This window comes from Bubalus bubalis, chromosome 12 (genome assembly GCF_019923935.1).
Source record: "Bubalus bubalis isolate 160015118507 breed Murrah chromosome 12, NDDB_SH_1, whole genome shotgun sequence".
In the NCBI taxonomy this organism is placed as follows: Eukaryota; Metazoa; Chordata; class Mammalia; order Artiodactyla; family Bovidae; genus Bubalus; species Bubalus bubalis.
The window spans coordinates 93,315,053-93,329,149 of NC_059168.1; the positions used below are offsets into that span (position 1 = coordinate 93,315,053).

Consider the following 14,097-nt stretch of genomic DNA (forward strand, 5'->3'; position numbering starts at 1 on the left):
TATTTTTTCCTACCTCCTTTCAAAGAGTTGGGTTGCTTTTCTGGGTGCCTGATGTCCTCTGCCGGCATTCAGAAGTTGTTTTGTGGAATTTACTCGACGTTTAAATGCTCTTTTGATGAATTTGTGGGGGAGAAAGTGTTCTCCCCGTCCTACTCCTCCGCCATCTTGGCTCCTCCCCACAAGCAGATTTTAAAGATGGAGAATGCCTGACTTGGTGGGACTGGAATACCATCAACTAACCAAGGACAAGATAAAGCCTTCAAGAGAAGTAACCAGCAATCCCTGCAAGGTGACTTGATTCCTGGATATAGGTGACCAAGCAGATTCAAACCACAGATTCAAATTATCAAATGGTGACATCAGACAGAATATAGGTTCTTGGAGGAAGCTAACCTGTCCATTCAACTACAAGAAATGTTGACAATATCTAGAAGGGTCAAGTGTCTGAGTTTTAGGGTTCATTTCCAAACCCATCTTTGGAAACAACTCAAAGGGATTCAGCTACACAGGCAGAAAGCTGAACCAAAAGACATACTATTCACTGGGAATATCAAGCGAAACTAATTCTAGGAGAAACCTGGCACTGGTAGGTGGGGGCTGGTCCAAAATCATACACCTGGGATTAGAACTAGGCCTGTGACCATTAGTGATTATGGCTTATTGGAGTAGATTCATTACTTTTTTACTTTTAAGCTGTGGCTTAGTTCATTTTTCTGTAAAAAAAAAAAAAAAAAACTTAGAGGAAATTTGTAAAACATACAAATAGGAAAAAGAAGAAAAAGAAACATTCACTATTCATACATTTAAAGACAACCACTGATAATATTTCCCTCATTTCCCTCCTGTCTCCTAAAATAGCTTTTTGTTTTTTACTGTGTTGAGAAAGTACTGGACATACAATTATATAGCGTTTTTGCCTAACTTCATAACATAAGTTGTCTCCACATTAATGCCTCCTGAACATTTGGCTCTCTGAGATGACAGAAGGAAGGATACTGTTTCCCCATTGCTGGATGATTAGGAGATTTCTATGTGTTCACTATTACAAATAACAGTGCAACGAAAGTCTCTGAAAAGAAATGATTCTTATGTTCATAGTCTGTAATTTTAATATTTTCAAAAGTAGAACATCAAAGGGTAACATTTTGGGGGCTCTTTTATCCATGCTGCCAAAATGTCAAACAAGAATGTTCTTTTGTCTCTATCCACTCCATATGTTGATGTTCACATTTTCCCCTAAATGTAACAAATATGGTAGTGAAATGGTATCTTCTTACCCTGGTTTTAATTTCTTTGTTTATTAATAAGGGGACTATTTTCCAGCATCCATTAACCAATTTTTAAAATTCTCTTATTAATTGTTTATTCATGTCATCTACATATTACCTTCTGGGATTTTTTTATTGACGTGTATGGGCCTGTTTATATTAAAGATATTACATCCCTGTCTTCGTCACCTTGTTCCTAGTTCATTCTTTATCTCTTAACTTGGTGATTTTTATTTATTTATTTATTTATTTATTTATTTATTTTTTTTGGCCATTCTGCATAGCATGTGGGATCTTAGTCTTGTGACTAGGGATAAATTCTGTGCCACCTGCATTGGAAGCATGTAGTCTTAAACACTGGACCACCAGGGAAGTCCCTTAACTTGGTGATTCTTTTAAGTGTAAGGAAGCTTTTATTTTATTATCCAATCAAGAAATATTCTTTGTAACTCCTTTTACTACAGTTAAATTTGAAATCCTGCCTTCTTCAGAATTCATGCAAATATTCAACTTTTTTCACTTTCTTGTGTAATACAGTATTTTTTGTATAACCATACGTTAGTTTAGGGTGAAATCATATTGTTAAAGTGGGAATAACACACAATGAGTTTGAGTTTGAGTAAACTCCGGGAGTTGGTGATGGACAAGGAGGCCTGGAGTGCTGCAGTCCATGGGGTCATAAAGAATCGGACACAACTTAGTGAGTGAACTGAACTGAACACACAATTATACTGCTGATGTTAAAGAAAAATATAATAAATACTCATCAAAACAATTTAGTAAGAAATATACAACCTCAATAGACCTAAGACATATGAGGAAATTGAATCAGTAGCCAAAAACCTCCTCAAAGAAAATTTCAAGCCCAGGTGGTTGCAATAATTTTATAAACACTTCAAGAATTCTACTTTGCAAAACTCTTTCAGAGAATAAAAATAAAGAAACATTCACCTATTCTCTTTTAGACATTATCACAACTTTGATACCTAAAGCTAATGCTGCTGCTGCTGCTAAGTCGCTTCAGTCGTGTCCGACTCTGTGCGACCCCAGAGACAGCAGCCCACCAGGCTCCCCCGTCCCTGGGATTCTCCAGGCAAGAACACTGGAGTGGGTTGCCATTTCCTTCTCCAATGCATGAAAGTGAAAAGGGAAAGTGAAGTCGCTCAGTTGTGTCTGACTCAACTGACTCAAATGAAGTCCCACCAGGCTTCTCCATCTATGGGATTTTCCAGGCAAGACTACTGGAGTGGGATGCCATTGCCTTCTCCGAAAGCTAATGAGAATATTGCAAAAAAAAAAAAAAAAAAAAGTACAGAGGCGGAGCTAAGATGGCAGAGGAGTAGGACGGGGAGAACACTTTCTCCCCAACAAATTCATCAAAAGAACATTTAAACGCCGAGTAAATTCCACAAAACAACTTCTGAATGCCAGCAGAGGATATCAGGCACCCAGAAAAGCAACCCAAGTCTTCGAAAGGAGGTAGCAAAAAATATAAAAGACAAAAAAAGAGACAAAAGAGGGAGGGACGGAGCTCCGTCCCAGGAAGGGAGTCTTAAAAAGAGAGAAGTTTCCAAACACCAGGAAACCTTCTCACTGCCGAATCTGTGCCGAGCCTTGGAAGCACAGAGGGCAACATAAGAGGGAGGAAAAATAAATAAACAATTAAAACCCACACATTGCGAATCTGCCATTTTCTGTCCATGAATAAGTCTCTGGCGTCCTGAATTCCGTCTGTTTTTCTCACAGGCTGTGTCCCGTCCGCTGGCCCACCACCTCAGGGGAACGATGGCCGCAGAGTCCACAGCCACTGCCACCATCACCGCGGAGCTGGTTTCTGCCGACAAAATTGAAGAAGATGCCCCTGCTCCTTCTACTTCTGCAGATAAAGTGGAGAGTCTGTATGTGGATAGTGAAGCTAAGAAACTCTTGGGATTAGGACAGAAACATCTGGTAATGGGTGATATTCCTGCAGCTGTCAATGCCTTCCAGGAAGCAGCTAGTCTTTTAGGTAAGAAGTATGGAGAGACAGCTAATGAATGTGGAGAAGCCTTCTTTTTTTATGGGAAATCGCTTTTGGAGTTGGCAAGAATGGAGAATGGTGTGTTGGGAAATGCCCTGGAAGGTGTGCATGTGGAAGAGGAGGAAGGAGAAAAAACAGAAGAAGAATCTCTGGTAGAAAATAATGATAACATAGATGAGGAAGCAAGGGAAGAGTTGAGAGAACAGGTTTATGACGCCATGGGAGAAAAAGAAGCCCAAAAAACAGAAGACAAGTCTCTGGTAAAGCCTGAAATGGATAAAGAACAGGAAACTGAAATGGAGAAGGGTGGAAGAGAAGATATGGATATCGGTGAGCCTGCAGAGGAACTACAGGAGAAAGTTAAATCAGCTCCAGATCAGTTAACTGAAACCACTGAAGAAGGAAAAGGAGCAGCGGCACCAGAAGGATTGAGTGAAGCTGAAGTCACTTCTAAGAAGCCAGATCAGGAAATACCGGGTGCTGAGGAAGGAAAATCAGTTTCTGAAACTGATGTCCAAGAAGAGTGCAGAGAAAAAGGGGGTCGGGGAGAAGTAATTGTGAGCATAGAGGAGAAACCAAAAGAAGCTTCAAAAGAACAACCTGTTGTGACTCTAGAAAAGCAGGGCACTCCAGTGGAGATAGAAGCAGTCAAGCCAGTGGATATGGGTGGGGATGAGCCAAAGGAGCAGGTAGCTGCCTCTGAAAGTGAACCAGGAAAGGCTATTCTTGAGCAGTTGGTAGGACAAGAATTGCCTTCTGCCGAAGAGTCACCGGAGGTGACAACACAGGCTGAAGATGCCTCAGCTGCAGAAGCCGGATCAGAAGTCTCTGAGAAGCCTGGAGGGCAGGACACTGTTCTCCCTCAGGATGGTGCAGTCAATGGACTGTCAGCTGCAGGGGATCACGCCTCCACTAAACCACAGACTAATGCAGAAGGACTGATAGGAACAAAAGATGGCTCAGCACTAGAGAAGGGCAGGGCAGAGTTGGTTCCTAGCCAGGAGACTAAGCTGTCTGTAGAAGAGTCTGAGGCAGCCGGAGATGGGGTGGAGACTGAGGTGGCCCAGGGGGCTACTGAGCAATCCCCTGAAGACAAAGTTAAGATAGCTGCTAATGAAGAAGCACAAGACAAAGAAGAACAGATGAAAGAGGGTGAAGAAACCGAGGGTGAAGAAGAGGAGGATAAAGAAAATGACAAGGCTGAAGAAACACTAAATGATTCAGCTCTTGAAAACAAGTCCCTTCAAGAAAATGAAGAGGAGGAGATTGGGAACCTAGAACTTGCCTGGGATATGCTGGATTTAGCAAAGATCATTTTTAAAAGGCAAGACACGAAGGAGGCTCAGCTTTATGCTGCGCAGGCACATCTTAAACTTGGAGAAGTTAGTGTTGAATCTGAGAATTACCTCCAAGCTGTGGAGGAGTTCCAGGCTTGCCTAAACCTGCAGGAACAGTATCTGGAAGCCCATGATCGGCTCCTTGCAGAGACTCACTACCAGCTGGGCTTGGCCTACGGGTACAACTCCCAGTATGATGAAGCAGTAGCACAGTTCAGCAAATCTATTGAAGTCATTGAGAAGAGAATGGCTGTACTAAATGAGCAGATGAAGGAGGCTGAAGGATCACCTACTGAATATGAGAAAGAAATTGAGGAGCTGAAGGAGCTGCTCCCTGAAATTAGAGAGAAGATAGAAGATGCAAAGGAGTCCCAGCGTAGTGGGAATGTAGCTGAACTGGCTCTGAAAGCAACTCTGGTGGAGAGCTCTACTTCAGGTTTCACTCCTAGTGGAGGAAGCTCTTCAGTTTCCATGATTGCCAGTAGAAAGCCAACAGATGGTGCTTCCTCATCAAATTGTGTTACTGATATTTCCCACCTTGTCAGAAAGAAGAGGAAACCAGAGGAAGAGAGCCCCCGGAAAGATGATGCAAAGAAAGCCAAACAAGAGCCAGAGGTGAATGGAGACAGTGGGGACACTATTTCCACTGGAACCGAAGTTGCCGAAAACATGGAGGAGGAGGCTGAGAATAAAGCTGAAAGCCGGGCAGCAGTGGAGGGGACAGTGGAGGCCGGAGCTACAGTTGAAAGCACTGCATGTTAAGAGAGGGAGCAGAGCCTTCCTCCCAATGGAAAGTGTTTTTGTATATAATGTATTTTTTCACTTTTTGGGGATTCTTTTTGTATAACTTCAATAAAGATTGTAAGAAAAAAAAAAAAAAAACCCACACATTGCGAGTTCTACGGTAACTCCCCCAGCGGAGAAGCAGCTCAGACGCCTGTATCCGCCATTAGCAAGCGGGGGCTGGGCAGGGAGGCGTGGCGTGGGCTGCATCGCAAGGATCTGGCCTGAATACCCCGAGCGCTATCTGAGCGAAATAATCTGAGCTAGCAAACCAGACTGTGGGATATCTACCACGCGAAAAGCCAGCCCTAACCTAAGACACCGCCAGGCCCACGCACGGAACAAAGGACTAAACAGAGATAGCTGGCGGTAGACCATCCCCCTCCGGTGACAGGCAGCCAGAGCCGGAAGAGGACAATCGCAGCCCCAGAGAGACATTATCTATAAAACTGTAAGCAGGCTTCTTTGCTAACTAAAACTTCTTTGGGGTCTGGACGGTCAACATCTGCCTGAGAAGGTGCGCGGGTGCACACCTAGATAACCGAGTGGCGAGGAGGCGATAAGTCGCAGCAATCGCACGCACCAAACACCTCATAACCTGAGCTGCTGGGATCTGGGAAGGGCACAAAACTCAGGCCCAACCGAGAGTCTGCACCTCTGAGGACTACCCGAGTGCCTGAACCTGAGCGGCTTGGACCTGGGAAGTGCAGGCAGCCCAGGGCCGGCCTCCAATGGTTCCCGGCGGAGCAACCTAGAGCCTGAGCAGCGTGGGCAGGGAGGCTACACGTGCCGTGAACTGGGGGGCACACCCACTGTGGCTGAGGCACTGCGAGCACACGCCAGTGTTATTTGTTTGCAGCATCCCTCCCTACCTCCCCTCAGCGCGACTGAACAAGTGAGCCTAAAAAAAAAAAAAAAAAAGTGTCCTCCACTGTCCCCTTTGTGTCAGGGCGGAAACCAGACACTGAAGAGACCAGCAAACAGAAGAAGCTATAACAGAGGGAACCACCTTGGAAGCTACAGGCAATAGATTAAAACCCTGTAGTTAGTACCAACTACATAGGAAGGGGCCTATAGATCTTGAGAAATATAAGTTGGACCAAGGAACTAGCCAAAAATGAACTGAACCCAAAATACTCACAACAAAACTGGAGAAAGTCCTAGATATATTTTTACTATTTTTACGATCATTCTTTCTTTCTTTTCTTTATTTTTTTTTAATTTTTAAAAAAAAATTTTAAGTCCTCTATTATTCCTTTAATTTTCACTTTTATAACCGATTACTTTGCAAAAAAAAAAAAAAAAAGACCCTATTTTTTTTAAAGCAAACTTCATATATATATTTTTTATAATTTTTTTGACCTTGTTTTTTTTTTCCTTCTTTTCCTTAACATTGTATTTTTGAAATTCCAAACTCTACTCTAGATTTTTAATTTTAGCTTTTTGGTATTTGTTATCAATTTTGTACCTATAGTTTTTTTTTTTTTATATAATTTCTGTGACCCTTTTTTATTTTTTCTTTTTCTTTTTCTCTGTTTCTTTCTCTTCTTCTTTTAAATAACATCGTATATCTGAAATTCCAAACTCTACTCTAGATTTTTAATTTATGCTTTTTGGTATTTGTTATCAATTTTGTACCTGTATTTTCTTTATAATTTATGCGACTTTGTTCTTGTTTGTTTTTATTTCTCTCTCTCTTTCTTTTTTGTCTTCTTTTTTTAACATTGTATTTTTGAAATTCCAAACTCTACTCTAGATTTTTAACTTTTGCTTTTTGGTATTAGTTATCAATTTTGTACCTGTATTTTCTTTATAATTTTTGCGACCTTGTTTGTTTTTGTTTGTTCATTTTTTCTCTCTTTCTTTTCCTTCTTCTTTTCTTTAACATCGTATTTTTGAAATTCCAAACTCTAATCTAGATTTTTAATTTTTGCTTTTATGTATTTGTTACCAATTTTGTACCTTTAAGAACCCAATCTTCAGGACCCATTTTTCACTAGGGAGCGAGATTACTGGCTTAACTGCTCTCTCTCCCTTTGGACTCTCCTTTTTCTCCACCAGGTCGCCTGTGTCTCCTCCCTAACCCTTCTCTACTCTACCCAACTCTGTGAATTTCTGTGTGTTCCACACGGTGGAGAACACTTAGGGAACTGATTACTGGCTGGATCTGTCTCCCCCCTTTTCATTCCCCCCTTTTATCCTCCTGGCCACCTCTGTCACCTTCCTCCTTCTTCTCTTCTCTGTATAACTCCGTGAACAACTCTGAGGGGTCCAGTTGTGGAGTGCACATAAGGAAGAGATTACTGGATAGCCCACTCTCTCCTCTATTAATTCCACCTCATCTCATTCGGGTCACCTCTAACTCCCTCCTCCCTCTTCTCTTCTCCATGTAACACTGTGAACCTCTCTGGGTGACCCTCACAGTAGAGAAACTTTTCATCTTTAACGTAGATGTTTTATCAATGGTGCTGTATAGAAGGAGAAGTTTTGAAACTACTGTAAAAGTAAGACCAATAACTGGAAGCAGGAGGCTTAAGTCCAAACCCTGACTCCAGGGAACTCCTGACTCCAAGGAACATTAATTGACAGGAGCTCATCAAATGCCTCCATACCTGCACTGAAACCAAGCACCACACAAGGGCCAACAAGTTTCAGGGCAAGACATACCAAGCAAATTCTCCAGCAACATAGGAACACAGCCCTGAGCTCCAAGATACAGGCAGCCCAAAGTCACCCCAAAACCATAGACATCCCATAACTCATTACTGGACATTTCATTGCACTCCAGAGAGAAGAAATACAGCTCCACCCACCAGAACACTGACACAAGCTTCCCTAACCAAGAAATCTTGACAAGCCACCTCTACAAACCCACACAGAGCAAGGAAATACCACAATAAAGAGAACTCCACGAACTGCCAGAATACAGAAAGGACACCCCAAACTCAGCAATTTAAACAAGATGAAGAGACAGAGGAATACCCAGCAGATAAAGGAACAGGATAAATGCCCACCAAACCAAACAAAAGAGGAAGAGATAGGGAATCTACCTGATAAAGAATTCCAAATAATGATAGTGAAATTGATCCCAAATCTTGAAATCAAAATGGAATCACAGATAAATAGCCTGGAGACAAGGATTGAGAAGATGCAAGAAAGGTTTAACAAGGACCTAGAAGAAATAAAAGAGTCAATATATAATGAATAATGCAATAAATGAAATTAAAAACACTCTGAAGGCAACAAATAGTAGAATAACAGAGGCAGAAGATAGGATTAGTGAATTAGAAGATAGAATGGTAGAAATAAATGAATCAGAGAGGATAAAAGAAAAACGAATTAAAAGAAATGAGGACAATCTCAGAGAACTCCAGGACAATTTTTTTTTTTTTTTTGCTTTTGTGTAATAAAGTTTTATTAAAGTATAAAGGAGCTAGAGAAAGCTTCTGACATAGGCATCAGAAGGGGGCAGAAAGAGTACCCGCTTGCTAGTGTTAACAGTGAGGTTATATAATCCAAAGAATGTCTGGAGGTTGTAAAGACCTCATCAGACCTACTCCCATAATTTACATTTTAAGATAACAGAAGGTTGAATCCAAAGACTGTCCTTAGGCAGGATACATTATTGTTATATAATCCTAAGGAATGTGGAGAAAGAAAAAAAGTTTGTCCTTTCTTCCTCCTTGCGAATTCCAGACCCCTCTCTCCTTGGGGACCCCTAGACTCCCTATCAACCTGCCTAGGAACTGACTCTCTCATTCCCCCCTTTTCTTTTAGGAGAATTATGTTGCCTAGGGAAAAGGGGCGTTGTTCTCATTCCATAACTGCTTCCGAGCTGACAAGGGGCGTTGTCCCTAAATTGGTGAGGCAACATATTCTCCTAATCCTCATATTGAGGATATCTGATCCAGGGGCCCCAAATAGTTGTTGGAGGAAGCTACAGCAGTAGCAGGAGTTTGAGCAACCATTTGCAACTTAAAAGCTTTCATGCGGCTAGAAACAAATCCAGTTATACAATTACAGATGCAGGCAACATAGTCATTAAAACAAGTTAAAATCGAAATTAAAAGTCACATTATGTCCATAGTTAAAGTAGAAAGTGTTGCACGAGTCCATTTTAGGGTTGGTAGATGTCATCAGATGAAGAAGAGGCATCGCATGTGATTGTTGTCGAAGGTATTCACAGACTTGGAGAAAGTCTTTTCCTTGAAGTGGGGATGTCCACCATGGGAAGCCTTCCACTGATGAAGAGGGGAGCGCTCCGCAGACCCAGCAGTTAGACGGATTGTGGAATGTAGCATAGGAGTGAGCCCAGGACAGGAAGACATTGTCTTGAGGATCCAACGGCAGACTCAGGATTTTTGGAGTCAGCAGAAGTAGACTCACATAGATTATCAGGCCCATCCGCTGCCCTTTGCTTAACTCTAGAGCTCGGGTCAGAGCCACAAGCTCCGCTAACTGAGCACTGGTTCTCTGGGGGAGAGATTTTGCTTCCAAAACCTGTTCAGCAGTCACCACAGCGTAACCTGCCTTACGCTTTCCATCCCAAACAAAAGAACTGCCATCTGTAAATATTTCCATGTCAGGATTGTCTAATGGGGTATCCTTTAGATCCTCCCGAACTGCATAGTTCAAAGTTAGGAATTGAGAACAATCGTGATCAGGTGTTTCATTTTCCTTCTCAGGAAGGAAAGTGGCAGGATTTAAATTTCCACAAACTTTAAGCTTAGTTACTGGTCCTTCTAACAACAATGACTGATACTTAAGAAGCCTACTGTCTGTCATCCAAATATTAACCTTAGAATTTAAGATTCCACTCACATCATGAGAAGTCAGTACAGTAAGTTTTCGTCCATTAATTATTTTTAAAGCTTCAGGTGCTAATAAAGCCACTGCCCCAATTACTCTTAGGCAGTGGGGCCACCCACGTGAAACTACATCTAATTCTCTTAGATAAGCAATAGGTTGCTGGTGAGGCCCTCGGGGTTGTGTCAAAACTCCCAATGCCACACCTTTTCTTTCAGTGACAAACAAATTAAATCCTGACCCTGTGGGCAAGCTCAGAGCTGGAGCTTGCAGGACAGCAGTCTGAAGAACCTTAAAAGCCTTTTGAGTTTCTGGAGACCAAACCAGTTTGTCGGTTTGGGCCTGCTGAGTTTCAGCTATAAGTTTATATAAAGGCCGGGCAAGTTCCCCGTAACCCGGAATCCAAATGCGACAGTATCCTGTGATTCCCAAAAATCCTCTCAATTGTCTTAAAGTCATAGGTAGGGGGTGATTTAGTATAGGTTTAATTCTCTCAGGGCCTATGGCCCTAGTCCCTTCTGATATGATTAGGCCCAGATATCTTTGTTGACAAAGCTGAGCCTTTTCTCTTGATGCCTTGTAACCACAGTCTGCCAGAAAGTTTAAGAAATCTTCTGAGGCTCGCGAACAAGCTTCCTCTGTCTCAGCACAGAGCAAAATATCATCTACATATTGTAACACCACTGCTTCAGAGTTATTAAAGTTTTGTAGATCCCGTGACAAACTTTGTCCGAATAAGTGAGGACTGTCACGAAATCCCTGGGGCAAAACTGTCCAGGTTAACTGAGAAGCTGGCTGCGTAGGGTCTTCAAAGGCAAATAGAAATTGACTTTCTTCCGCCAAAGGCACTGAATAGAAGGCATCCTTTAAATCAATTACTGAGAAATATTTGAGAAAAATCAGGAATTTCAGACAATAGAGTATAAGGATTAGGTACCACGGGGTGTAAAGGAACTACAGCCTCATTTATTATTCGTAAATCTTGAACTAGTTTCCATTTACCATTCGATTTCTTTATACCCAAAATAGGAGTGTTGCAAGGACTGTTACAGGGAATTAATAGTCCCTGCTCCTTTAAATTTTTGATGATGGGTTTTACCCCTTCCTTAACTTCAGGTTTCAGTGGATACTGCTTCTTATGTGGAAATACGTGTGGGGTCTTTGAGCTTAACAACTACAGGAATAGCATTTTGTGCTCGACCCACAGATTTTCCATCAGCCCATACTCTAGGATTTACATTTTGTTCAACTAAAGGGAGAGAAAGGAAGGGCTCCATATTCATGAAAACAGAGGCATGGACCTTGCTCAGTATATCCCTTCCCAAAAGGGGTGAGGGAGATTCTGGCATGATCAGAAACTCGTGTGAAAACAGCACAGAATCCCAGTTGCAAGATAAAGAATAACTGAAATAATACCTTATGGCTCGTCCAGACAGTCCCATTACGGAAGCAGATCGGGAAGAAAGTGGGCCAGGGGCTTCAGTAAGCACAGAATAAGTTGCCCCAGTATCTAAAAGGAAATCGACGGATTGGCCCCCCACAATTATTAATACCCGGGGCTCCTCAGGTGTAATTAGGACGGGAGCTTGTGTGGGGACCCCCGGGCACCTTCAGTCCTGATTGTCTTGAGAGTCCGACCCCGGAGACCTACGCCTCTGGGGGCAGTCTCTCTTCCAGTGTGGTCCTTTGCAGACGAGACATGGAGCCAGGGGCGGCTTAGATGCCTGAGGGCAATCCCGCTTGAGGTGCCCCTCCTTTCCACAGTAATAGCAAGCCCGTCCCTTTTCACCTGGGTCCCTCTGGGCATTTTTCTCAGGCTATTTAAGAACGTTTTTCATAGCCATGGCGAAGGCTTCCGCCTTTTCCTTTGTCTTTCTTTTCCTCATATTCCCTACCATAATAGACTGTCTGAGCCAGTTGTAACAGAGTATCTAAAGACTGATTTGGTCCATACTCCTGTTTTAATAGCTTACGGCGGATATGTGGAGCCGACTGAGTGAGAAATCTATCCTTTAAGATCACTTTTCCCTCTTCACTTTCGGGATCAATCTCAGTGAACCTGCGAAGGCCTTCTCTCAGTCTATCTAGGAATTTACCAGGAGCTTCCTTCTCCTCCTGTTCTATGTCTGCCCATTTGCCATAGTTTAAAGGCTTAGAACGCGCCTGCCTAAGTCCTTCAAGAATACATCTAACAAAATGACTGATCCCATCTTCCTTTAGCTGTGTTGTAGTCCCAGTCTGGTTCTATAGTTGGGACCGCCTGATTCCCAGTGGGGAGGGCCACTATCTCATTCTCCCTCTTCCCTACTGATTCATTACCAAGCCATTCATCTCCATAAGCAACCGCTTTTCCCAAAATTCGAGTCTTTGACTTGGGAGTCAGCGTTTGTCCCAAGATATACATCACATCCTTCCAAGTGAGGTCATAAAGCAGAGTAACACCTTTAAAAGCTCTAATATATTTTTCTGGGTCCTCTAAATAGTCTCCCAGATCCTCCTTGATTCTTTGTATTTCTTGATAAGAGAAAGGCTTATTAACTCTCACAGACTGATTATTTCTCCTGGTGGGTGTTTCATAAAGATGCAACAGCTTGTGTGGCTGTTCCTCAGTCTCTCTGGCTGCTCTGCTCATATGATCCCAGGGATAGATTGGAGAAACCTGTTTTTCCTCTTTGTCTCCTGTCCTCCATCTCATCTCTTACTTTGATGGTCTGAGTTTCTACTGAAACCAGAGTAGTCTGAGGTCGTACTGAGATAGGAGTTGTTTGGACCTCCATGTGGGCAGTTTGAATCCCAGTTTGGAGTCCCAGGTAAGGGGGCAAAGTAAGAGGACAGGAGGGAGCTGAAGGTTTCACGCCCAAATCTATACCCTTAGGACATAAGTCTGGCATATTTCGCAGAGAGAAAAAGGGAAACACATATGCTACTTCTACCCATTTCCCTTGTTCCTTACAGAACCGGTCTAATTGTAGAACAGTATTATACTTAAGAGACCCTCCAACTGGCCACCGTTCGCCATCCTCCAATGGATACCGTGGCCATGCAGTATCACATAGGAAGACCAGGTGTGTCTTCTTTAAGCCCTGGGGATCAAATCTATCCCAGTTTTTCAGGATACAATTCAAAGGAGTGAGGCTGGAATTGTTAGCTCCCATCTGTAAGAGAGAAAAAAAGTGACCAAGGCCATTTTTCTACCGGAGGCGTCCCTCCCTGCTCTAGATGGGGGTGTAGACAGATGTTACACCAAAAGCTTTTTCTTCCTGGTCAGACTTAGTCTGTCCCTTACCGACGCAGGCACAGTACTCGTCCCCCCCGGTTCTACCACCGAGATGGGGTGAGGATGTACCAGGGGTAGACTTGATAGCATCCCTACTTGACGTCCAGCTCTTCACCTTTAACCTTGCTTGCCTCTGATGTCACCCGGGGTGAATCAGAGTAACCTTACGGAATGCCTCCCAAGCTAAGACTACTAGGGGAAACATTCGTCACCTGAGTGCCTGTGCACAACCCTGAGTATTTCCTGACTACAATAAGACCGACTCGAACATAAAACTGAGATGTTCTTTCCAAGCATCACCGCACCAGTACATCTAACATGTACTGGTTAGCCTCCTCTGATCCACTAAGAGCCGGCGTTACCAAAGAAAAAAACCCATCGCAGTCCCAATCTGAGTAACCTTTAACCTCAGAGATGTTCTGGGAGCTAGAGCTCCATCTAGTTTCCAAACTTTCGATTCCTAGTGAGGCTAGGCGCTTTATTGGCTACCAATCCAAGTTTGGGACCTAAGCCACAGTACACAATAACAGTATAGATCACAAGTCCCTTGAAAGTCTATGATCCGATAGATTAGGTTAGTACTTCTAATTCCCAAGGAGTTATGAA

General features: G+C 42.9%; 1 protein-coding gene across 2 annotated transcripts; it reads left to right on the plus strand.

The window, feature by feature from the left end:
- Positions 1-2,952: 2,952 nt before the first annotated feature.
- LOC123328636 (nuclear autoantigenic sperm protein-like) lies at positions 2,953-5,458 on the plus strand. Of its 2 annotated transcripts, XM_045162312.1 has the most exons (2): positions 2,953-5,240; positions 5,307-5,458. In XM_045162312.1, exons 1-2 carry the CDS (start codon positions 3,054-3,056, stop codon positions 5,385-5,387), a joined length of 2,268 nt encoding a protein of 755 aa, XP_045018247.1. In that variant the 5' UTR covers positions 2,953-3,053; the 3' UTR covers positions 5,388-5,458. The 2 variants fall into 2 exon arrangements, with proteins under 2 accessions (XP_045018247.1, XP_044782251.2); XM_044926316.2 differs by having other exon boundaries at positions 2,953-5,458.
- Positions 5,459-14,097: the final 8,639 nt, after the last annotated feature.